Source organism: Tachypleus tridentatus, chromosome 1 (assembly GCF_004210375.1).
Source record: "Tachypleus tridentatus isolate NWPU-2018 chromosome 1, ASM421037v1, whole genome shotgun sequence".
NCBI classification, from domain to species: Eukaryota; Metazoa; Arthropoda; class Merostomata; order Xiphosura; family Limulidae; genus Tachypleus; species Tachypleus tridentatus.
In genome coordinates, this window is record NC_134825.1 from 62994484 (window position 1) to 63022256 (window position 27773).

Below are 27773 nucleotides of genomic sequence, written 5' to 3' on the forward strand. Positions count from 1 at the left end.
TTATTAAAGTATAACCAACATTACAAAAGACCTGTAGTACACCAACTATTCAACTCCAGTTGCACTGAGAATATTGTTCAGAGCAAATTATGTATTTAAAAACGGCTGGTACGGGTACAGAAAGCACTAATAGACAAGTTGCAGTCACATCACACAATCATGTGATATAAACGTATGCTGCCATGATGGTAAGCTAGATGCCGCATCAGTGCACCTCAGTTAGCTGGTCAGCAGTTTGTTTCTCATAACAGTTCTGAATTATTTTGACCATGCGTAGCTGTTGGTTGTCAGAACAGACAAGACCGAGATCCAGGAAGTACTTTATGTTTAGGTTTCTGATAATCATTTAAAAAACATGAATATATATATATAAATCAATCACAAGTAGTTTTCATTTTGTTTCAGTGGTGTCCCAGAGTGAAACTGACCAGTCTCTGCTGTCCATGTCTGCTTCTGCTCCTGAGTATTGTGTGGAACCTCAAATTCCAGACATAGCCAGAGAGATTTCCATACAGACTGATCTTAGTACATCTGATGTTAAAACTTTACAGAGTGTCAGCAATTGAGAACTGAAAATATTGCTCTCCCTGAATAATTAAATTTATTAAATAATAAAAATTATTTTGTATGAGTAGTAGTAGGGATATTTGTGAGGAGGCATTAAATTGTATTTAAACTGAATATATAAATATTTAATACATGTTAACTCTGTTTTGTTGACAGTTATCTCACGAAAAAAGCTCCAACAAACTCTTGTGGGTAACTAAGTTGGTGCTCAGGTAAGTAAAAAACATTTATTTTGGCTTTGATAAAGAGAGGTTGTGCATCTGTGACTATCCTTGCTTGCAACACTTCATGCATCCACCCAGCTGTAAAAAACTTGTAGGCTTCCAGGCTCTTGTAGAACTTCAGTTACTCTCCAGTGTATGATGATGTTAATGAGGTAATGATAAATGTCATTATACTGAATGTTAGGCTTTCGATGGACATCAACGAAACTGGTGAGATTTTCAGGCGATATCAGATATAGGTCGACTTTGATGGCACTGATGTTATCAATATAACGATCCCGATCATTATTACTCAAGCCTTTTGCATAATCATATAAACATATAGGTCTATTCATATTGAAGATTGATCTGATATCACTAATGACATTTATACCACGCAGTCACAGTTCACACTGTATACATCCATACATATGGTCAACTATGTTGCCTACCAATATGGAATCAGCATTGAAATCATGTGATCAGTGACATCACATGCAAAGCCACTATAGAGAAGCGAACAATGTTTCGACCTTCTTTAGTCATCGTCAGGTTCACAAAGAAAGAAAGGGTTACTGACCGGAAGCTGACCACATGTTTGAAGGCGGTCATGTAATTGAGTGTAGAAATGTACAGGACATGCTTAGATGTTGGATATATTTATTTATTAATACGGGTATAATGGTGTTCCTTTGTATTGGTTTATTTTGGGCTTGAGTTGTTGTATAACTAAGGCTTCTTTAATTTTGAATTTGTTTGTTTCTTTATTTAGTATTTGGGTGTTTTCTATGGTTATGTTGTGTTTATTTGATTTGCAGTGTTCAAAACGTGTGAAGGTGACTTTTTGTGTTCTTTGAATCTGATTTCAATTTTTCTACTTGTTTCTCCAAGTTGTGGCAGTTATTGCATTGTATTTTATAAATAATGCTGGTATTGTGTTTTCAAGTGTAGTTTTTACATTGTATAAATCTTAGTTGTGTCTGGTTTTTGAGTAAATTTGGTATTAACTGGAATGTCATTTTGTTGCTAGTTTTTGCCAAATGTTGGTTATTTTTCTGCTGATGTCAGCAATATATAGTATGCAGCTGTATATAATTTAGTGATTTTTTAAATCATGGGGCATATTTATTTGGTAGTTGATTTTGCTTTTTGTCTAGGTGTGTATGTGTATAATGTTTTCTACGGTTTGTGGAGGAAACTTGTTGATGTTGATGAAGTATTGTTTTATTTTGTCTAATTCATCGTTAATTTTATCTGGTGAGCATAGTTTTATGGCTGTGTTTATTTGGTTTCTTAGTATGTTGAGTTTTTGTTTTGTTTCATGTGCTGAGTCCCAAGGAATGTATAGGCCAGTATGGGTGATTTTTCGGTGGATTCCTGTTTTAAATTGTGTATCGGTTCTTGTAATTTTGAGGTTAAGAAATGATATTTGATTGCTTTCTTCCTGTTCACATGTGAAGTTAATGTTGGGATGTATAGAGGTAATGTGATTGAAAAATTAAGTATGTGTTCTGTAGATTTGAATCCCACAATCGTGTAGTCTACATATCTGTACCAAATAAACACAGCCATGAAACTGTGCTCACCAGATAAAATTAACGACGAATTAGACAAAATAAAACAATACATCATCAACATCAATAATAATAGAAAAATGGAAATCAGATTCACAGAACACAAAAAGTCACCTTCACACGCTTTCGAACACTGCAAATCAAATAAACACAACATAACCATAGAAAACACCCCAATACTAAATAAAGAAACAAACATAAACAAATGCAAAATTAAAAAAGCCTTATTTATACAACAACTCAAGCCAAAAATAAGCCAATACAAGGAACACCTTTATACCTATATTAATAAATATATCCAACATCTAAGCATGCCCTCCACATTCCTACACTTAATTACACAACCACATTTGAACATGTGGTCAGCTACCGGTCAGTAACCCTTTCTTTCTTTGTGAACATGATGATAACCAAAGAAGGTCAAGACATTGTTCGCTTCTCTATTAGTGCTTTCTTTACCCATACCAGCTGTTTCTAAATACATAATTTTCTCTATCAGTGGATTTTATCATTGACATGGATTGTTCAGAGCAATTATGGAAGAGAAAAATTACAACGCACCAAAATCACAATAAATTTGAAAGTCGACAACTTGTTTCAAGCATCTGTGAATTTATAGGTAGTAAATATAGGCTGAGTTTTATCAAAGAATAATGCAAAAATTAATCACAAATAGTAAGCAAAATCTAATTCTTTGGGAAATTTATATTTTCTAGATGTAAATTAAAAGGTAACCTTTATAGTGTTCAAAACATGCTCTATCAAAGCAAGAACCACGATTTAAAATGTTTGCTGTGTCATTTACAAAAAAGGTAATAACATAGGAATACTAACCTTCACCTGCATTATTCAGAGCAATAAGTCCAGAATATTCCTCCTGTTCTGGGTTAAAAGAACGTAAGGTACGATAAACAGTTCCATTTAAAATTTCTGGATAAATCTCTTTAGCTGGAATTAATCCTGGAGCAAGCTTGCGAACACACTCAGCACTCTGTTTACCACCTTTTTGTGTTACCCCATAGGCAACCTCTTGTCCCAGCTCCAACTGAGAAGGATTACCATCAAAAACACTGAAAGTTTAAAGAATGCAATAAAAACAAATTAACAAACTAAAGCAAATACACATTAGGCAAAAAATTATTGCTGTTCACTGCTGTCTGAGGATATAAATATACACACATTTCTAGTCTAGAGCACTGAATACAAATATCTAAAGAAATTTTCTACATACACGTATGCACACAAACACAGTTATATCTACACCTGTAATATCATGCATTTCTATTGTTTGAAATGTTTCATTATAAAATAAACAAAAATGTAACCATCTCATCATATGAAGCACAAGTTTTGCTTTATAAACTGTTTTGATCTTTACTTTCCAAAAGAAGCTTTAAACAAAATACAATGAAAACAAACAATTTATTGTTATACCTGAAATGAAAGAAAACTTCACTTTTATGGTCTTCAGTTTCTATAAATCCAAAGCTGTCTTTCAGTGCTGCTATAAATCCACGATGTGCATACCGAAGACCATTTTTTACTTGTCGACTGACAACTTTGACATCATTAGCAATTTTCTGGTTGTTGACTTTTGATGTGTTAATAGTAAATTCCACCTAAAAATTTAACTTTTCTTTAAATCAAAATTAGAAACACTAATATTTCTGTTGCTTCATAAATACATCAGTTATTGGCACAAAAAATTTTTAATTACTCTTTGGGGGGGGGGGCAGAGTTACTGATTATATAATATTTATTAGGTCAAGCAATTATATCTATTATTAAGGATGTGTAAAATGAGATTGAAAATATTTAAAGTTTATTAAATATAATTTCAACTATTTCACATTCAATAAAATTCATGTAACAGAAAAGTATAGAATAAATGGCTCACATACAAAAAAATCATGAAACAAAACTTTTTAGCACTCAGTCTCAGTTACCCAGCCATTCATTTAGAATAAAAAACAGGAAAATTATCTGTACTAAACTTTGTCTTTAGATATTCCATTACTTTCTTTACACAAGAAGGTTATAATGAAAATATTTATTCACTTTTACATCTTCTAAATCATTATATGATTACTCATGAATAAATGTATACAACTCTCAAACAATGATCAAATATTCTTTTTCCAATCATGTCATAATAAAATTTACAAAACAAGCAAGCATGCTCTGAAAAAACATATGTACAAACAATAAAAATGTGTGGTTAAGAGTCTGATTGTAAAATCAAATCTTCACTGAATTTTACTTTAAAGATGATGGACATTAACTTTATTAACTTTTTTGCAATGGCTCAAGGGTCAAAGCCCATATCATCACACTTATTGACATGCATTCAAAATTTTACTGAACTATTATTTTATGAATTTACGTCACATGTTTGGAATCAAATTGTAGATTATTCAAACTTTAATATTATAAATGAGTTATTTTCTCAATACAATTTTTCATTATAAGTGTCTAAGAAATAACAGATGAATTAAAATAAATAAAACTTAATGTGTTTGTTACACTAAAAAACAATTTAATGTTTTAACCCTCCTTTTACTCACTTTATCTCCTGATTTAGGTTGGTTCTGACTGTCACAATCTTTTAGTTGGCAATGAATTATTTCTTTTTCACTATTTTTGTAAATGGAAATGACGTTATTAGTACAGCTTGACACAGAATCCCCTTTACTTGGACTCTTTGAAGACCAATGTTTGGAAGACATCTTTTCCACAATACCAATGTTTTGTCCAGTCCCTGAATTTTCCTCCAAAGACTTCAAGTTTAAACAAACAGTTCCAGGGTGAAGTTGTTTAATTCTGATGGCGTGTGAACGGCCTGCTGAAACAGGGTCCTATCACAACCAAAACACAGCAATAAAAAAAAAAAGCAGTACAAGAAAACCTTTCAAAATGTTTAACACTTTGGTTATTATTTTATTACTTGCATATATATTAACAAAATTAATACATTTTAACCTACAATGCAGATTATTTAAATTTCACTCAAATGTGTTAAAGCATCTGATATATCAACAAGTTTCCAATGTGGCTACTATAATGGGGTATGAATCATATCCTGAAATTTAGAATCTTCCATTTCTTTTTCAGTGATGCTTACATAGCTTTTCTCAAATTCTATACCATAAAAACTAGTAAACCTCAACAGAAAATCCAAAACTGGATAACATGAAAAATCACTAGCTTCCTATTCTTATGGTAATTTCTCACATCTGTTATTCTAACAGTATTTGCTGCAATAATTATATCATTTTAAAGTACCTTAATATTTCCTAATGATATGGTGGATTGTGTAGTTTCTCTCAAGTAAGTGTGCACGAGTCTTTTAAAGTACTATACCAATAGCCAATCTAAGTAATAATTACACTAATAATATTAACTGTCACTAAACAAGTTTTACCTTGGTTACAGTGAACTCTACTTCGTCTTGAACGTGGACTGGATTATCTGGATTCAGAAGTTCAGAAAATCGGAAATAAACACAAGAATCTCTGTTGGCACACTTGATAAACCCAAAAGACTCTTTCAGGTTTGATATGATTCCCTATAAAAAAAGAAGAGATTAAAACTAATCACTTACAGGAACTGGGAAAAGTTTGAATTTTGCATAAAACAAACTGCCAAAATTAAATATTATAATATTTTCATTTACAATTCTTAAAAGCTGTAACATTGGGGAATAATGCTTAAGTTCTTTCTTCTCTGGCTGTCAACAGAAACATATGTTCAGCTGCAAACAATTAAAAAGTTGGAATTTTGCACAAATAATACATTTTAAAATATCATCAAAATGTGAAAAAAAAGAGAGAGAGGAAAGTAGTAATTTTGCTACAATTTAATTAAACCTAAGATTACAAACACTCAGCAACATACGACTTATGATGAATAACCAATAATCAAAAATAGCTTGAAACAAAATTTTAGTTCTTAGATTCACTTGTCATAACTAAGATACTGAATTTTGGTCACACTATGATACATCAGTTTTACCCCCCATCTCCATTAGCCTAAGTTATTATACATATCTTATTATTTAAAATACCAGTTTCATATATATTAGGCTCATTTTAAATAATTTTTGCTCAAATCTATAGAAGGGCTATCTGTGCTAGACATTCCTAGTTACGTAGTTAAAGGAAGGTTTTAAGGATTTATTATATTAAAAAACAGACAAGAAAAAATATGCAAAAAGACATATATGTAATACTAAGTTCACATTTTCCAACCAAAGTTCTTCTGTGATAGTTGTTCAAACTGACAGTTTTCCCAAGTGAGATATTTAGTTTATTTTTTCTTTTATTTACAGTATTTGTTGTTATACACTTTGTATGTTGAACATCATTTTTATTTTGATTTATTGTTTATTATTATACTTTTATTATAAAAGACAGCTTTGTATCACTAGCAAAATTATGTATTTAGAACTAATCCACATCTAAGCTGGCTGAACCTCACAAGATATTATTCATATTACGACCAGAACTATCATTGAGGGAACCTAAATGATAAAACAAATCAATTTAATCTTAATAAATCAAAACAAAAATATTTATTTATAATATACAAGAATTCTTCATACATTTGTTACTCTTCTAATCTTCAAAACAAAGTTTTGTTGTCATTAAGAGTTTACTTGATGGCATTATATTCCAAGAAAAAAACTTACCTGTTGTCTCTGTTCACCTGAAACTAGAAAACTCTCATCAAGAAGTTCAATATTGGTGGCACGTTGAAGATTATCTCGTCGATCAGTAGCAATTTTGAAACGAACCCAGTCGCCTTTTTGTAAGGTGAAATCCCCTAGTGGGTCTTTATCACCGAAAGGAATATCCATATCCCTAACAGAAACAAGATATTTTTTAAAGACAAATAATGTACAAAATGGGTTGGTAAATAATGAATATTTATTCTTATTTTTGTCATAAAGAAAGATAGATGGAAAAATATCAATGGGCATTATTCTTCAACAAAAGCCATTACTGGAAATAAGCAATCACCAACTGTGTTTTGGAACATTAAGTGATGTCAGCATATAAATTTAACAAGCTAACTTGTTTTCTAACTATTCAAAAGACAGCTTCACCAGAAACACTGTTAAATTCTTGACATGTTTTGTAAAACAGATGTAAATTAGCTAGGATGTATAGAGTAATAAACAATGCATTTTAACTACAAAATTGCTGCAAAGACATATGTTGGTAGAATTAAGACTTAAGGTTGATCTAATATTAGCTTTTAGTTTCATTCATTAAATCATATTTTACTGATTCATCATGCAATCCCAACAAATAATTTAGACCACATATTACAATGCTGTTCAAGCTGTTTCAACTGGTCTGGAAATTTGATAACAGTTTTCTTGGAATATGTTTTCAACTGATGACAACAATTTGCAATAAATGTCGCTAAATACAACAAAATAAACTTATTAGAAAAAAGGCTGAAGTAATTTTCAAAGAAACAATTGGGGTATGTTTTACATGTTAAAATCAGGAAACAGCAATAAACCAAAATGTAATGTGAAGGTTAAGTACTGCAAGAAAGAAAAAAAGTACAAGAACTGTGACAAAATTTTATTTTATTTTTTTTATATTGTAACATAAATGAAAACATCTATAGTTCAAATGCAGGCTGAATAATGTTCTGCCTTTTGCCTGAAACCACACTATTCTGTCAATTTATGTAAACATTTGGTCATATATAGATTAATTAAATAGATACCATAAACAAGTATGCAAATAAACATACATCAAAGTATCATTCAACAAGTTTGTCATCCATGGTAATGGCCTACTGGTGATAGAATTCTTGAGAAAGCAACTAGATCCTTCAGGGAAAAAGTCCAGCCCTTATAAGAAATTACCTTATGCAGGTTAAACAGTTCAAACCCACTCAGGCCTCTTCACAAGATGTCAAATAGGACATACAAAAACTAAACTAAAAAATAATTAGTTCCTGAGAGTAGCCCTAGACAGTAGAGTCCTTGAATTAAGTCAGAGTTAGAAGTTGTCAGCCTACACAAGTCCTGATAAAAACATAAATGGATGAAATTTTAGCTACAGTAAGTTCCTTATTTTTTGAAGAGTACTATAAGAACATAGTTACTAAATAACTCTTTAATAAAAAAGAATGAAAATTTAAAGTACTGTTGAATATAGAGGTATCAATAAATATTGTATTTTAATTGATCATTACGAATCTACGACAATCAATCACAGGGATTGGATATTCCTGTTGTGTAAATAAATACTATTTATCACTTGATAATTACTTAATAATACCTGCTCATTACCCATTCAGACAGTACTACTGAAAAGAAGTTGTTATATTTACATACTGACCTTCAGTAGGCTGAAAATTTCCAATACTTAATCAACTAGTATAGAAATTTTTATTATACGAATGGTTATCATAACTTAACCTAATATACTTCAAGTTATCTCACTATCCATGAATACCTTAAATTGTTACTGTTCACTATACTTCAGTTATATAATGTTTCATTAATATTATGCTAGTCTGTTGCAAATATTAAATGTGAGAAGATATATTCGAGTGAAAGTAATTAAATTACGTGAACATTTTCAAGTTATCCAATGTTATTCACAGATACCAGGACCTCCATTACATAAAGTCACTGATAACTGAGAGGAAACAGTTCGGCTTATGTTTAAAAATCTTCTAATGAAAAAAGAAATAATAAAAAAATGAATGAATGATATAAAAACCTTTATATATATTTTTTATCTGAACTTATTTCATATCTGAACAAAGCAAGATTAAAGGTGAAATTACTATAAATATAGAAAAATTAAGATGTTAACAATTTGTCCTCTTTAAAATGTGGTAACAAATATTTACCACCAGATTTTGATTTATTGTCAATTTAATGATTGTCATAACTTCAGATCTTTAATTCATCACTGCTTTCTGTTCAACCATAAACATTTTAAATTTACAACACATAATTTATGAGCAGTCAAACATGCTAGGTAAAACCCAAAAATATCCAATTATAGGAACTGAAGTAGTAAATTTATGGATAATAATATTTTCAAAAAAGCAAAAACTTGTGTTAAATGAATAATTAACTTGAATTCAAACTTCATGGATATAAAACAACAAAAACAGAAAAGGTTTTTTGTAAGGCAATATTTGAAAAAGTCTAGCATATTTATTATTTCTAGATGACAATTGATTGATTGATTTAGTGTTTTATGGCACAAAGCAGTGAGGCTATCTACACCAGACATTCAGCAAAAATGTAAAAAAAAATAAATAAATGTAGTAATAGAGATAAAAGGAAATGAAGGTAAAACAAAAAAATATAAAACCAATGTTGACACCTAGTCTACAATGTTAAGCTAGAAGGCAGAGTATAAGAAGTTGTAAGGTATTTACTCTAGCAAAAAGGTAATGATCATAACCTGCCAGGAAAGTTCAAGAACCACCGTCAGTCACCTGAAGTTGGTCTTTCCAGTCCTGGTTTCGGGTTATGTGTCATAGCAACCAGTATCAAAATGTAAAAGAATAGAAGTTTTAAAAGAAACATAGCAAAATTGTAACAATGAGTAGCCAAATGTCCAGTAAAAAGATAAAGTCAAGTAAATGGAGTAAAATTTGTAAAAGTAAATGAAGGTAAAAACAAAACAGCAATTAAAACAGAAAATGGTGTAAAAACCAATGGTGACATCCAGTCTTCAAAGCTGTAAAATATTTACTCTAGCAAATGGTAATGATCATAACCCGCCAGGAAGACTAACAGGTAAGTTCAAGAACCACCATCAATCACCTGAAGTTGGCCTTTCCAGTCCTGGTTCCGGGTTATGTGTCATAGCAGCTATTATCAAAATGTAAAAGAATAGAAGTTTTAAAGACACTCCACAAAATCGTAATAATGAGTAGCCAAATGTCCAGTAAAAAGATAAAAGTCAAGTAAATGGAGTAAAATTTGTAAAAGTAATTGAAGATAAAAGCAAAACGGCAATTAAAACAGAAAATGGCGTAAAAACCAATGCTGACATCCAGTCAACAAAGTTGTAAAGGACTACCTGTAGCAGAATGGTAATGATCATAACCCGCCAGGAAGACTAACAGGTAAGTATAAAAACCACCGTCAGTCACCTGAAGTTGGTCTTTCCAGTCCTGGTTCTGGGTTATGAGTCAATATGGCCAGTACTAAAAAGTTAAGTAGTAAAAGTGTGAAATGATATGCAGCAAAAGTGTAATAACAACTCGCCAGGACAACTAACAAGTAGTTCAAACGGATAGTTCAAACAGTAGCGTTAGTCACCTGAAGTTGGCCTTTCCAGTCCTGGTGTCGAGTTATTTAATGTTCTGGCCATTGTCCAATGTCAAATTGAAGGAGAGAGATTAAAACTGTAAAAAAGGAACCACAATTAAAAAGGTGAAATGAATAAATATGCAACACTTAAATGAGATTAAAAAGATTAATGGCCATTAAAAATTAAAAACATTATCAAGGTGGACAGAGTCACCATCACCAATAACTCTGTCCAATGTTACAGACAGACCCTGGGAAAAAATATGTTTAAAATATTGCCGTCGTTGAGAATTGTAACGATGGCAAGAAAGTAAAACGTGGCTGATAGTGATTTGAGTGTTACACAAACTACACATTGTTGCATCAGTTCCAGATAAAAGAAAACGATGAGTTAAAAAACTGTGACCAATGCGTAGCCTAGTGAGAACAACTTCCTCCTTCCGAACTTTACGGAAGCTAGATGGCCAAAGTCCAATTTCGGGTTTGATTTGAAAAGTTTGTTGTCGCTGCTCACTCCAAGTGGACTGCCAGCTGGCACGGCCGAGTCTTGAAGACAACACCATAGTCCATGCACGGAATAGGCATAGGAGTGATGGTGCTGAAGCAGATATATTTAGCTGCCATGTCTGCAAGCTCGTTCCCTCGAATACTAACATGGCCTGGTATCCAGAAAACTGGATTGAAGTAGCTGCTAATGAGAAATGGGCCAGTTGGTTTCAATATCAGCGAGAATAGGATGTGAGCTAACGTGTAGCGATTCCAAGGCATGTATAGAACTAAGCGAATCAGTATAAATAGTGCAGTTGGAGTACTGCTCAGCTGCAATATGATCCAGGGCAAGAGATATGGCATACAGTTCAGCAGTGAACACAGAAGTTGTAGAAGGGATTCTGCGCGCAAACTACTGACCCATAGCAAACCATAGCAGAGCCCACTGAATTACCTGATTTGGAACCATCTGTATAAATGGGAACTGAATGATTGTTTGAAAGATATTCTTTGAATAAAAAACGGTACTTCCAATCTGGAGTATCTGCCTTTTTTATGTGACTGAAAGAAAGGTCACATTTGGGAGCTGTAATAAGCCATGGTGGGATGGGCCAACCTGTGGAATCTGCAATGTTATCCAAGGACAGACCCAATTCATCCAATTGTGCCCGGATGCGATGGCCAAATGGAGCAATGACAGATCGTCTATTCTGAAAAAGTACTGCCCACCGAGGAAGGAAAACACAACTCTAGGTGGGATGCTTTGGTTAGGAATGAAGTTTCGAAGTATATTGTAAAGATAGTTGCAAACGGCGAAGATGTAGAGAAGGTTCATGAGATTCAATGTATATACTTTGAACTGGAGAGGTACGGAAAGCCCCAGTGCAGAGTAGAAGTCCTTGGTGATGAATGGGGTCCAGCATCTTTAAGGCTGAGGGTCTGGCAGAGCCATAGACCATTGATCCATAATCGAGTTTCGATCTAATAAGAGCACGATATACCTTTAACATTGAACAGCGATCTGCCCCCAACTGGTAGAAGAGAGAACACGGGGATGTTCAGTGCTCTTGTGCATTTGACCCGAAGCTGCTTTAAGTGTGGTATAACGGTCAGTTTACGATCAAAGATAAGCCCCAAGAACTTGGTCTCCAGGACCACTGGCAGCAAACCTTCACCGATATGAAGTTCAGGATCAGGGTGAATACCCTGTCGACGGCAAAAGTGCATGCATACAGATTTGGAGAGAGAGAAATTAAAGCCGTTCACCAGAGTCCACTTCCGTACACAATTGAGGGCGGTTTGTAGTTGCCGCTCAATATATCTCATGTTTGACAACTGACATGAGATGTGAAAGTCATCGACATACAGCCCATTCGCAACAGTGAGAGGGAGTTGTTCAGTGATGGCATTTATCTTTATACTGAAGAATGTAACACTCAAGACACAGCCTTAAGGGACTCCAAGTTCCTGTACAAAAGAACGGGCAAGTGTCGAACCCACACGAACTTAGAATCTCCTGTCCATTAAAAATTTTTTTAATAAACATGGGTAGATGGCCACGTAACCCATATGTATGGAGGTCTCGCAAAATGCCATACCTCCATGTTGTGTCGTAAGCCTTCTCTATGTCAAAGAATATTGATACAAGATGTTGGCGGTTGAGAAAGGCTTCCTCTGATAGATGTTTCAAGACGAATTAGATGGTCTGTGGTGGAGTGCTGTCGACGGAACCCACACTGAGTGGGCGAGAGAAGGTTGTTTGATTCAAGGAACCAAACAAGACGAGCATTAACCATCCTTTCTAATGTCTTACAGAGACAGCTCGTCAAAGCAATTGGATGGTAGTTTGAAGGAATCTTGGGATCTTTCCCTGGCTTAGAGAAAGGTAAAATAATAGCCTGGCACCAGGTTGAAAACAATCAGAAGGACATCAAGAGAAGCAGGAGATAGATGGTGCAGCATGTCATAATGAATATCATCAGGTCCAACAGACGTACTGGCAGACCTATGAAGGGCCATTTTTAGTTCCACCAGGGTAAAGGGACAATTATAGTCAAAGAAACAGTCAGTTTGAAAGGAAAGAGGTGATCGCTCTGCCCGAGTCTTGATGGCCAGGAAGGTGGAGGAACAAGCAGAAGTGCTAGATACCCGGCAAAAGCTTTCACCTAGAGTGTTAGCGATGTTCCGAACATCAGTCACCTCCTGACCATCAGAGAGTAAGATTGAGAGGGAGACAGAATTGTAGTGCCCATTAACCTTTCGAATCCTGTCCCATATGATCTTGGAACTGGTGGTAGAAGATATGCTTGTTGTGAACTTAATCCAAGATTCCTTCTGGCTTTGACGCCTTACCCACCTAGCATGTGCTCGGCCCGTTGGAAAGCAACCCGGTTTGAAAGTGTGGGATATCTACGAAAAGTATCCCAGGCCTGCTTTTGAGCCTTCCGCTGCTAAGTGGCAAGCAGGATTCCACCACGGACGAGGATATCGTGGAAAACGTGTCGAGGTTTTAGGAATACACTGAGCAGCTGCATGTGTAATACAGTCAGTTACCGCTGCTACACAGTCGCCTATTGATGGCTGATTTACGATGGCAGGATCAAATTCTGTGAGAGCAGTGAAAGTGGACCAGTTGCCTGATCCAGCTTCCACCGGGCATGCGGGTAGGTGGCATCGACCACGGCCAGTCTCTCTCAAAAGGATCGGAAAATGATCACTGCCTAGTGGATTACTGTCAAACTTCCATGAAAAATGGGAGAATAATGAAGGGGAGCAAACTGAGAGATCAATAGCGGTAAAGGAGTGATTAGGTGCATGAAAGTAAGTGGAAGAACCAGTATTGAAAAGAGAAAGATTGTGATCAGAGAGCATCCGCTCTACAGATCGCCCCTTCCATCAATAATAGCACTTCCCAGAGGGGATGATGTCCATTAAAATCCCCTAGGATTAGAAATGGAGATGGCAATTGTTCAACGAAAGCATCAAGATCTGATTGATCATATGTCTCTCCAGGGGACAGGTACAGAGAACAAACAGTGATGGTATGACCCAAGGAAACACGGATGGCTACAGCCTCCAAGGGTGTGTTGAGTGACAAAGACAGGGTGGGCACGTGTTGATCAACCAACAGTGCCACCCCTCCATGTACTCGACCATCACACAACCTGTCATTTCTGTACAGAGAAAACTGCCGAATGGAGACAGTATCAGCAGTTTTGAGAAATGTTTCTTGTAAAGAAAGTCAAACAGGATGGTAGGAAGCAATCAGCGTTTTGATATCATCCAGATTAGAACGTAAACCTAGACAGTTCCATTGTATCAAGGTGGCCATTTTTAAGAATGGGTAGGTGAAGTGGCTGGAGAACCCTTCGGTTTACGACCACGTCTTTTTTCTTTGCTGTCTTTAGTCGGAGGAGGTCTATCAACCTCCATGGATCCTGCTCTGGGTCAAGTGGGCAGGTTTTTGTTATTGGAAGGGGAATCCAGTGACTGAGGACGCGAACGAATAATTGTTTTGTCTCTTGTGGTGGGAGAAAAAGATGTATCAGAAGAAATTCCTGTATTTGAAACTGAAGGACGTGGATCTTGAGGTTTGTTGGAAGGTATGGGAGGAACAGAGATGGGTGTGGAAGTCGATTCAACAACCTTTTTAACCACGGAGGTCAAAAGGCTTTTCATTTGTTTTGAAAACGATTCTCTTGGAGGCACAGAGAGATCTGTCTGCACTCCCACTGTAGTTGTGGAATGAAGTGCAGCAGCATATGTCCGAGATGGAGTTGTGGACAGCAATTTCCGAGCCTCAGGATAACTAATGTTATGTGTCGTTTTCAAATGCTGCACCTCTTTTTCCTCCAACAATTTTGGGCAAGAATGAAAGTAAGAGGGGTGAGAACCATTGCAGTTTACGCAATATGGGTTCATGTCACAGTCATAGGCATCGTGGTCCTTGCCTCCACAATGAGCACATGTCAGGGAACCACGACAAGATGTCTTTGAGTGGCCGAATCTCTGACATTGGAAACATTGAAGAGGGTTTGGCAAAGTTTTGAATGTTATTTATTCATAAAAAAACAACCCTTGTTAATACATTTTAAGAAATCTCAATTGTTTCCATGTCAAAAAAATTTAATTACAATAGAAAAACAGATATACAACAAATATATTATTCATATGTAAAGTAATATCTCACCTTCCCCCAAAATGATACTGAATTTTTCCAGACAATGGGTCATTTTGTTGCCGACTTTGGCAACGTTCAATGGGTTCAATTACCCGGCCAATAACTTCTTCTGAATCAATGTCCTCAAAAACAACAGTTCCTGAGGGTAAACAAGTGACGTTCACTGCAACCTCTTTATTCTAGAAAGGAATATACAAAAAGGAAAAAGGGGTGAAAAGTTCAAAACATAAGCATAAGCCTGTTTTAAAATGAATAGAATTGCTTTAGTATTTCATTTTATCCACTATTTACGTTCAACAAACTTTAAAATATTTTAATAAATACACCTGTTTGGATACTAATTACAATTTGCTCAACATACTGTTTATCTATCTTACCAGTTACAAAAATTTAGCAACAAACTTTCTCATGGGTCCCTAAGTTTCTCCAACACTAAATCAAATGCAATTAATTTCAAAGAATATTCACATCATGATTTTAAGATGAAAAAAAAGAGAGAAATCTAATAGTGTCATACTCTTAAGATGTACTTTTCTAAGTGATACTTAGATTTTTTTTTGTTATGGAAAATTGCTATTTTACTTTATAATAATAATGCTACAGTATTTTGTGTTATATCAAAACTAACAAGTACTTTAACTCCTTCACAATAGGTCAAGGGTAAAAGGCTATGCCATCACATTTGTTAACTTGCATTCAAAATTTTACTGAACTACCATTTTAAGAATTTATGTCAATATGTTTGGAATCAAATTGTAGCTTATAATTTAAACTAATACTTATATGAATTAACTTCTTAATGTAAAAGTAAATATTAAAAGAACATCTTAATATAGATTTTAGCAAGTCACAAGGTATGTTGAATGGAGTAATGTTTGAAATTAGATTTTTTGTGATGTCAAAGTACTAATCTTATAATTTTGTATAAATTAGGAACTCAAATTACTAATACTGACAATAAAAATATAAATTGAGAACCCCATATCTTTTTATTTTGCTGAGATATGTATGTACTGAATCAAACATGGTGGCCCCATTCAACTATTTCTATTTTTTGAAACAGTCCCTTATATACACTCACTCCAATATATGCCATGTGAACAACCAATCAACAGCTTTGTCTCCCCAGAGTGGTTTCTCCCCACCATTTTAATCTTTCAAATGTTCTTTCAATCCATGACTTCAATGAGGTAGGTTGTCTTTAGTTTGCTCGAAGTTTTGTATTTTAAAAAATCTACATAAATTTTAGTTAGTAAGCTTTATAAATTTTTACTAGAATTCTACAGTATCACTGTAGTTATTCATGATTTTTGGTTATTCAACTTTATACATATAACGTAAAGAAAATTTTGTCTGATATCCTCCACGTGCAAAATTTTAAAAGCTTAGCAACCTATGTCCAGTAAGAACCGAGTACAAAAGTCATTGTGAGAAGAGATAACTGTTTGCTTTACTTCTTAATTAATTATTCTGTTTGAAGAAAAATAAGTTTAATAATTTATTTCTAAATAGTGATAACACTGTACAACAATTTTTTTGAAAAGTTTTTGCTGATTGAGACAGGTACCTGGTGGGTATGCACAAATATAGTTTTGGTTTTGCTTCATCACGTAGGAACTCCGAGATATAGACAGTTAACTGTTTACCGGCAGTAACATATTTAATTGCGTTTATGTTTCTAATATGCTATTAAGTTAAACATAATTCAAAGTGTTTTGCTCCTGATTTTTGTTTGTATTCAATGTCCGGTGCATCACGTTGCAGTGTCCAACAGTAGTCAGCAAGCATTAATGGATTCCAGTTGCCCTGATATCATTTTTCCATTGTAGCAAAACAACTGAAGATTTCAATGAAAAGGTATGTGATGGGCAACTTTGGATGTGATTTTCATGATCAGCAGCCAAAAATCTATAAGGAACAATTTATATTTGTTTCCCAATTTTTTGTGATGATTACGAAATTGGTTAAATTACAGACCCCCCATAGTCAGAGTACAAAGAATTAACAAAATATAAACTATTACTGAAGACAAACATTTCAAATGTATTTAGAAAGTTTTAGAGATTATGCAAATATGAGATTTTTGGGATGAAGAATAGTTTTTAATCATAACATGAAATTACTTTGCAGTCAGACTGGTAATAAAAAAAAGACTATTTTCACAAACAGATATTTAGTGAAAATATTTCATTAAAAAGTCTGATTTTTTGTGTACAAAAAGCTTTCAATCTTTACTTAAGGTCTACCAAATTGTGGGTAAGATATGCATGCTGTATTTAGAGATATAACACAAATACTTAGTGTGTACAAGTGTGTAGAGAAACTTGCATATATTATACCAAGCCTGTTATGAAAGGGCTACAACATTAGAAACAAATTATAACTACAAAATATTAGAGTATTATATTCATTAGAACTGCTGGGGCCATTTTTACCTGCAAAGGAATCACACTAGAAGAAGTGCAACAATATCTTGCTTGTTGAAACAATGCCATTAAAAAGTTAATGTTCTTAAACATATGTAATAGATATATTATCTATATTATAAACATATAATTCAGATAAAGCAAAAACTATCTTAACATACATTAAAAAAAGTTTTTGGTTTATCATAATTATACAAACCTTAAGTGATAACAAAATGTTAATTTTAAATAAAATATAAATATTTTCTTAATTTACCACATTTTAGTATAAGTGGTCAAAGTAGCTCACTAAAATATTGAACCTTTTCTGGCCTGCAGAACATTTTTTAAATATACAGCCTTTTCAATTAAAAATATTTTAGAACTGATGTTTTATCTTGTGATCTGTGAAGAAAAAGTTCAAGCATATATTTAAATACAGCTCCAAGGATTCTCAAGTTCACCAATTTGTTATATCTATTCCAATGAATAGATTTTCATCTTCCAGAAAATTTTCAACCCTTGATAATATAAATTACCTAAATCTTCTCTTCTTTTTTTATCTGCTTGAGGTTTTGTTATTACAAGGCACTGTTTCTATATTTTCAATGTCATAGCATAAGGTATACACAACAATTGTTTTTTAATGGTTGTTAAGAGGTCAACCATATCAACTAAGTTTACAAAGTTAAGGTAGAAACTTATCAGGCTAGACAAGAATAACTTGTGAAAATATTGTTTTTCATTATTTTATCTAAGGTATGCTAATAAGGAGCTTGTACATAACATCACTGAATACAGCTGCATGAGCTATACATAACATCACTGAATACAGCTGCATGAGCTATACATAACATCACTGAATACAGCTGCATGAGCTATGCATTTGTAGAGTGATTTACAAGTTGTGTAGCAGGATTATTAGTCAGAAACAGTTCAAAGGGCAATAAAACACAAAAATTATGTATAAATAGGCTGAGTCTGGTACAAGCTTTATAGGATTAAAATTTGTAGTTTCATGCCACAACCATTATAGCAAATCCATATAGAGACAGGGTAGAGAAAATAAATAAAATAGATTTAATGGGGGGAAAAAAGAAACATTTGATATTTACTTAGAAAATTAAACTATTAAAAAAAACACTATATTTATTAGATATAGTTGATCATGACCAAGAATACTGTTAGTAAAAACACTGTTGCTTAGCCTGACCTGGTTGTATTTTCAAGTCACAGGTCAGAGATAAATCTTTTAACTTTTATAAAGTGTCTTTACTAGTTAAAATTTGGAAGTGGTGACAATTCCAACTAGTTAAACAAAGCTGAACATTCTGATTAACATTGAAGACTATTAAAAGCCTAATGTTACTTTAAAACAATGTCTTAAACCAAAAAAATGTCTTGTAAAACAAATTCTTAAAAGGAAACCAGATACTGTTTAACTAGCTTGTTCCAAGTTTCATGCAATGTGGTTAAGTATTTTCACTGTGAGAAAGAAAATTCAAGGGATATATGCAATGCCCCTCAAGTCCAGAAAGAGTTAATAAATGTCTTTCTTGTAATAAGTTAATGAATGTCATATAATAAAATTACTAAACTACTGGGATGATAAACTTAGAAGGTAAAGTTCTTTCATACACAGTATATAATAGACATTGAAATGTTTATAAGTATTTGAAATTGATAGCTTGAAACTGATTGAAGGCCAAAATCATGAACAAACAACCACGTATAATAGAACAATGGTACAGATATGAACTATTATTACCAAAATTTTAAATGATAAAAGATAATACTTTAGTAAGTTGCTGCTAAAAATTCAAGAGCTGTTGCCAAAAGAATGTACTGTACTAAACTTTAATGTACTCACATTCCTTGTCTGTATGCTGAACTCTACATCTGCTCCAAGATCTAAATTTCGAAACTCTTTACATTCACTCGAGTGAAAAAATATCTGCAAGACAATGTAACTATTAGAGTTATAAGTTTGAAACTTTTTCTCAGCCATCAAACTACAAATTATAATCTGAAACCCACAGCCAATTAATTTTATTATAATACTTTATAATAAAATATTTTCCATGCTTATTTTATGTGACAGTGAATGTGTAAGAACAGTAAGTTAAAATGAACAGAAAAAATTATAAAAACGTAGAAGTAACACTGGCATGGGTGAAACATTCTCTAGATGTTTTTAATTTAATTACAATATAAATTAAGAAGCTAACAGTGCTTGGTCTGACCCCAAACCAACACTTAATCTTTAAAGGATGAGAAGACCTCTAAGAATAGAACACAGTAATAACAAAGGTTATTATCTCAGTTGATAAATTAATGTTGCATTTAACATCATAATGTTCAAGACTTTCACATCCTCAACAACAAACTGGACTCTTAATATTTTTAAGTGAAATCTAATGACTGATGAATACTTTTGTCCATTCACAAATTTATTTCTATTTAATATTTCAATACTTTTTCTTGTATATAATGCAGTGATTCTTTTATGTTCAAGAAAGAACACCTTCCAGTGATATATATATAAAATCAAAAACTTATATGCCAGAAAAATGAACAAAGCGGTTTTGAGTCGTATCTTTTTACATTTGTTAAGAACACGAAATGCAAAAAAATGTATTTAAAAACATAAACTTAAATAGTATTTAAGTACATGCAATATCAAACAGCAAGCATTTAAACCAAGATGAACATAACAGTAGAACCATACACAAATAAAATGTGTTTAATAAAGTTAAAAAGTGATATTTTGTCTCCAAACCACAGTAGCTTCATTCCTAATAATGTAAACAAGCAGCTGAACAAATATTTAGTGCACTAGTTCTAAAATATTAGTAATACAAGGAAGGACCTCTTGTCAGTTTAATTTTTTTCTTTGCAGGCATTCAAACCTATCTGCCTTTTTTTTTTTTTTTTTCGAACATTATTTTATGTACATGAAATACCTGTATTCCAAAATTAAATGATTTAATTCATATACATTTAACTTTATGAATTTTTTTCTTTATTATACAAATCATATTTTTTAAACATTTGGGAAATTTTGCATGACTTGTATCCTCCCACCTTGAAAAACCTCAGTTTGAGAAATGCTACCTTAGTGATTACCAAGTAATCATTTGTGGTATGGCACATAAATTGCCATCATTACAAAACTAAGAAAAACCAAAAACTACAGGAAAATGTATATGTTCTTAAGCTATATCGTATTTTGTTTTGATGGTGGGATTACTAAACTATATGTAATTTAACCACCAAGACTGGCCATGAATGTAAAACACTTAATTGAATAATGTTACCAGAGCGTGCCTTGTAAACGTTAACATTTTCCTAAACTGAAAATGTATTACCAATAAACACCTCATCTTGCAAAACACCTTTTTTTAATTGCAAATGTTCAGCACTCACTACTAGCTTTCTGCCTCCCTCTTATGCATATCCATAAATAAATGATTATGTAGCAGCTCTTACCAGCAGAAGCATAACACAACCCCTATCATAATTAATACACCATCTCCACAATTACACTTGTTACTCACTTTAACACTGAACCTACATCAGATTTTGCCAAAAGTGGGGAGACTGGGATGAAAATGTGGAAGGAAAAACATTTTAAATTGAGGTAAATGTTAACTTCCAATTAGGTATCTTACCTCTCCTCACAAAGTGGCTAAAATCCCATACATGCTTTAAGAAGCACCAAAAGAGACCACATAGTTAATCAAATCGATTGAGGGCATATTGATAGAGTTAATGGAACCTCTTAGAATAGACGCTATGGCACAACAGACTTGTAGTAGTTCAACCTCAAACATCTGGTGGTATCTGGAATTATCCACTACTTCCATGGTAAGATCACCAACCTCTTCATCTCAAAACAGGATATGGTAGAGAAAATGATCTTACATCCCAAAATCCATCTCTACTTGCTTATTTCCAACCCAACCAACACTAGATCCATTACAAAACAGATTCAAGAGGATGGTAGGAACAAGACAAACCCTAGTAGTATGACATCTCCAGTCCAAAACCTGTCATCACTGGGTATGGTTTTTCCATTCTGTAGAAGGATGAAGATATCTGGACATACAGAAGTGGAAATACATGTGCTGCATCCAGCTATGAGTAACACCAGATTCATTGGGAACTGACACCCAGCAGACAGTAGGAAAAAGAAACACAAACCAGGGGTACATCTCTAGTCCAAAACCTAATGGCACTGGGCACTTTACATTCAAGTCTACTGTAGGAAGAGGGATTTTGGCTAGAAGTAAGGTTTATTGAGCTGGACCATCTCTAACCTGTCGGGAACCTCATTTGGAGAATGGTATATAGAAGAAACATCTCAGCATGATGGACAAACTGCATTATATGTTTACATACACACAGTCATGACATGATGAAGTACTTAAATGAAAACCTGGAGGTATCTGGAGTTGTATTTTAAAGTCTGTGACAGGAAAGGGGTCACAAGCCATTGACACACATTACATGTCAACATCTGAAACTGTGCATGAAATAAGAAGCTACAAAGTTACAAAGTAACCGACATCAACCATGGTCACATGATGAACAGTACAGATTTAAAAAAACAAATCTGGTCAGAAACCATTCACCACAAAGTGAAATCCACAATATTCTAGGAAAAAGGCACCTATAAATAAAGAAATAAAGATAAAAGTCTATAGTATAAAGAAAAATGTTGACCAATTGGCATACAAAACACATGCACATCTGTACAGTGCTTCTTGCCACTCAAAAAGTGATTAGTGATTGCAAATGTAGAAAGGATGTCTGTATGATTCTTTTGAAGACTTGAACTAAAAACTGCTAAACTAATTCACTTGGTTAACCAATACTTATGCATCTACAAATCCTTTCACCTTACGGTTTTGCTGCTATGAATCAAACATCTTTAATCCAAGTTACAAAAGGTAAAAACAGTCTACTTTTAGTTCTGTGTCAGCTATAGTACAAAATGTTATACTGATTACTTAAATGACTTTTTGTACAGGCATGCACAAAAATTCTTCAAATGTGAGGAATGTTTTTGTTGCATAACTTTGCACATGTGGCTTACATTTAAACCAAATGAGATTCCTAATTGCTAGTTGTAGATTGAAGAGATTTATTGGAATACCAAGTTTTTAAAAATTCTCTAAAATTTAAATATGTTTTTCTCTCAAAAATTTTTCATACTTCTTGTACACACAATCAAAATTTGAGATATCTCAGGTGTTCCTTAATGGACTGCCTTGAAATATGGTATGTGAAGTGAGAGTCCAGTAGAGCACATCTATTAAAAACATGACAGTTTGGATTACCATAGCCTGAGATACAGAGGGGGAAATCACTAAGCTATCATTTTTGTTAGTTACACACACTGTGTCTTGCAACTGGTTGTCTTGGCCAAGTGATACACTATTGTGTGTCTTGATAACTGAGCTTTCTTATCTTCATAAATATCAGTATGGTTGTTTTGAAGATTACAAGTATTTTGTATCCAAAGAATGAAATTATTTTGACGATTATTTCCAATAAATTCACTGTTTATTTATATGCACTCAAACTGAATAGTTGAAATGTAAGATGAGTTTCATGTTAAGTATTAAATTTTTTTCTCTACCCTTATAGTTTCAAACCTATTTTAAAGAAAATGGAAAACAAAATACAAACATTTACCTTAAAAGAACTTTTCATATACTGTTAGAAGGTCCTAAAGATTAAACACGTGAAACATGAACTGTTCTACAATGTAGTTTTTTCTTCTTCAAAATGAAAAATCACCTTGAAGGTGAACTATTTACAATGAATGCAAACAATTTTTATTATAGTAGAAAAAAAAAATCAAACCTTAATTTTTCTCAAACTACATTCTTTCAAAACTCCTTGTCAGGTTTTAAACAATTTTATCCACTGGTTTTCTTTTCAAAATGAAATGAGAACATCACAACTTCTCATTGTCATAATTAGCATTTTACTTTTGTTTCCTGTCCTTGAGCAGTGTTATTAACTAAAGGGTGTCCCTAGGAAATATTACACCATCATTGGCACATTAATCTTCAACAGAATGGTTTTGTGGACATACCATTCTTCACCTCATGAACTGAAGTAGTTTGGTAGTTTGGACAACAACTTCAAAATTATTAGACATTTCTAATATGCATTTTTTGAAGGAAGCATGTAAAAACAGAGCAGTTACACTGAAAACAAATATACAAAACTTAAATTACAATGACAAAAATGTGACACTTGGAAATGCTGATGCATCATTAGACAACAAAACCAAATAAAGTTTTCTTGAAATAAAGGAACTAAAACACAAATATCATAAAACATTGAATAATAACATACATTTTAATGACATGTTCAGAGAGGGGTCCAGTAATCACAAATCACAGTTAAGAAAAAAAGAGACCCAGGTATTACACACACAGATCAATGTACATTCCTTGCTAAAAACAATTCATATCACTTTAAATAGCAATAGATTTTACCTCTTTCACTACATCAGCTCTTTCTATAAATCCAAAGGTTTCTTTCAAAGCACATACTACCCCCTGATATCTCTCTGGTTGTGGCTTTTCTAATCTAACTTTTCTTGCATGAAGACTTCCAGATTTTTTGTCAGTTGCTATAAAAAAAGCAACCTTATCTTTTGCTTTCAGGTGTTGGTTCGAATACTCAAGATCATCCTTAGTATACGGAAGGAAAAAACATTCCCCTCGATTCTCATATGCCACACGTCCCTATAAAAAGTATGAACAATGCTTTTACAAGCTTGTTAGGGCTCTTCAAGATTAAGGATACCAGCATTATACAGAGAAAACTGAGAGAAAAATGGATAAAGTTTATCATAAATAATCATCATCATTATTATTATTACATATTTATACTACTTTTAATAACTCAAAAACCCGTACCTCAGAACCATCAGTAACTTCTGTTGTCACAAAGCCAGAAACTCTGTAATCACTTAAAACTTCATCACACAGTGCCTCAGGTGAGATTTTTGCAACAGAACTGGCAATGGGTTTACCAGTTCTTCGATCATATGTCATTTCAAACTCAACAGAATCTAAATTTAAAAAAAAAATCTAATTGATATTTCTTACAAACCAGATAAAACTATGACAGATAATTTTCAGAGCTTGTAATAATATGGATCTGTTACTTGTTGCAAGTTACTTATCCATAATGGTTTCTGATAAATGCATTTAAGTCCTCATACACAAATATTACACACACACACAGACTTGTTAACTGTTCAAAAAGTGTCCACTTAAATAGGAATTTTTCTTCAACCATTATTTTAATAAAACTATATTCTTTCTATGCATTACGTCATTACAAAAATACAGTAATTTGGACATCTTTAATTAAAACTGTTTGCTGCTATTTAAAAATCCTGTGATTTTTAAAAAAATACTGTTAAGCATTAATTTTGGTATCATTCAAGTTTCTGTTAGTAAATGAAAGATTCAATACTTTAAAATATTAAATATTTTTCATAGCTTATACTTTATGATAACTTCAAAATATAAAATCTAACAACTGTTTTACTTTTCTTTGTTGCAATAGCAAAAATGTTTACATACAATAAAGGAATTATGTAGATAACTACAGAATGTTTTCTTTAAGAAATAAATCTTATCAACTTGCATACTTGCATGAAAATTTAAATTACAAGATTTCAAAAACAGTCACCAATTCATGCATGCATCAAAACAACTCTAAAATTGATTAAGCAAGACATTTTTTACATGAACTATACCCCCTTTTCAGAACTAATCCATGAAATCCAACACAAATACTTATGTGTATGTCCACTTGTCACATGGATCTTTAAAAAAGAAATTACACTCCACCAATGTTTCAACCCCTACTTTACAGGTAAATATTAGTTTCTGTCATTTCACAAATAACTTTGTTTTTGTGCAAAGCTACATGATAGGCCATTCGTGCTATGTTCATTACAAGGAATTAAACCACAGAGTCTGGTAACAAGTTCATAAATTCCCTGCTGACCCAAAAAGATAACTGTTTCAATGATCCCATAAACCAAAAAATATAATAGTAGAAGTAACAATTAAATAAATAAATAAAAAGTTTTCACTTCAATTATAACACAACTTTGTCAATTTATCAAGGCACTTCCTGAGGTATAGTGTGGTACCCAAGTAAATTTTAGTAGTTTTATAGCTATGCAAAGCAGTACAATTCAGAGTCCAATAACACATGTTAGCCAAATTACAGAGATACGAATATGATGTTCTTACCTTTGTAAGTTGCTAAAATTATTTTAAAATATAATTAAAATCTAAACAGGTTAAATGCTTTCCTAGATCTTTGGTCTTTTTACTTTTCTGGCAGCTTCTTAGCTGTAAAATGTGACAACATAATTTTGTATTATGGTAAATGATTTATGGAAAATTATTTAAGTAATAATTTGTGAAAGTTTATAATTCCAGAACTGAGGAAAACAAAATGATATTTATGTTTCACCAGTAAAGGCATTATCAGGTACAGTGGTCTGCTCTGTAAATTTAAGCATAAAAATTATGTGGATGAAATAGCATTCACAAAGTAACCCTTATCTCAGGGGTATAAATTTGATTTTCTTGAATATTACAAATAAGAAAATTAAATTGTAACAAAAGATTTTCCACAATTTCAACCTCAAGAAGGCTATCTGATGACATCATTGTACCTCATGGTGTCTTTATCGGTGAAGCGCTGGTCAGTCAAGAGAAATGTTTGAGATGTTCAATTGTCTTCGTTTCCCTATAATAGTTACTTATTCCTATATTTTTGTAAATTAAAAACTTACAATATATATTTTATTATTACCAAATTTTAAACCTGTGTTTTATTTCAATATCTGTTTAATGTTATTTCATCAGTACTGACACTTTGAAACAGTATTGATCAAGACCTAGTTTCTCAACAAAAGACACTATAAAAAACAATAATAATAATAATAAAATCACCTCCTATCTTTAGGTGTTCAATTTTGCCAGAAAATTGACTGAAATGAAAAAATAGTCTTGCTTGTCTCTCAGAGCACTGAATGAATCCATAAGAATGCTAAAGGAAATTGAATAAAAGATAATGATTTTTTTTAACATATAAATTCTGTATAAATGATTTTAAGTTATAACTATAATGCAAGTTAACATAAATGACCAAGATTAATGACAAAGTGCTCAAGTGTTCTTGCTAGCCTATCAAACCAACCAATTTTCAATACACTTGTTACAAAATACAATTTTTAAAATAGGTTTCATAAATGAAAGGATTATTTTGGTTAACACACTTCAAAAAATTAACGTTACTGTTACATCAATTTTTTCACTTATGCATAGATTTCTTACACATCAAGTTTTGGTAATAAATGCATTGAAACTGATAATGTATTATTACTTTATTTGGTCAGTTCTACAAATTCAAGCATAATAATTATATTACAGAAAATCTGAATAAAATACCATTCACAAAGGAAATCTTGTATTCTAAAATTAAGAATAATGAAATTAAAACATACCAAAAGTTTTTCCACGGTTCCAGCCTCACGAAGGCCACCTGATGATGAGCTACATGTAGAGCTAGACAAGTTGCTGTTACCTTGATTGTTGGTAGTCTTACTAAAAGAATGAGAGCGCTGGTAGGAAGATATGGTGCTGGGTTGTGATGGCGGCTGGAAATTCTGCATGATAACAAAATAAGATTTTTATCCTTTAACAATAAATAGTGGTTTAATTAATTTGTTCATATAAATTAAATACTGTGGTTTACTCATACCACGCTCCCTGTTTATAATGCCTATGCTTATTATACTGCAGGTCTTCCTTACTCCTACACTGGGCTTGTCCAGAGCTGGAGGATCAAAATAAAGGGCCTGCCAAGCTGCCTATTGCTCAAGGAACACTAAGCAGCTTCAAAACTCTCATAACAAACATTACTGGCTTTTTCATACAAATGAGTTAAAACAAATTTCAAGTACTGACTTTGTCATGATGTTAATATTCTTTT

General features: G+C 32.8%; 1 protein-coding gene across 2 annotated transcripts in view; it reads right to left on the bottom strand.

Moving 5' to 3' along the window:
- Positions 1–27773, bottom strand: part of LOC143250296 (cold shock domain-containing protein E1-like) — a 49742-nt gene that overhangs the window by 11951 nt on the left and 10018 nt on the right. For both annotated transcript variants that reach the window (XM_076500756.1, XM_076500761.1), the window contains exons 3-13: positions 27286–27447; positions 26732–26828; positions 24665–24819; positions 24239–24490; positions 19594–19677; positions 15328–15497; positions 7032–7203; positions 5766–5909; positions 4909–5199; positions 3779–3963; positions 3179–3414 (exon numbers count right to left, since the gene is read on the bottom strand). In XM_076500756.1, the coding sequence (XP_076356871.1) occupies positions 3179–3414; positions 3779–3963; positions 4909–5199; positions 5766–5909; positions 7032–7203; positions 15328–15497; positions 19594–19677; positions 24239–24490; positions 24665–24819; positions 26732–26828; positions 27286–27447 (1948 nt within the window). The remainder of the gene's footprint in view (positions 1–3178; positions 3415–3778; positions 3964–4908; positions 5200–5765; positions 5910–7031; positions 7204–15327; positions 15498–19593; positions 19678–24238; positions 24491–24664; positions 24820–26731; positions 26829–27285; positions 27448–27773) is intronic.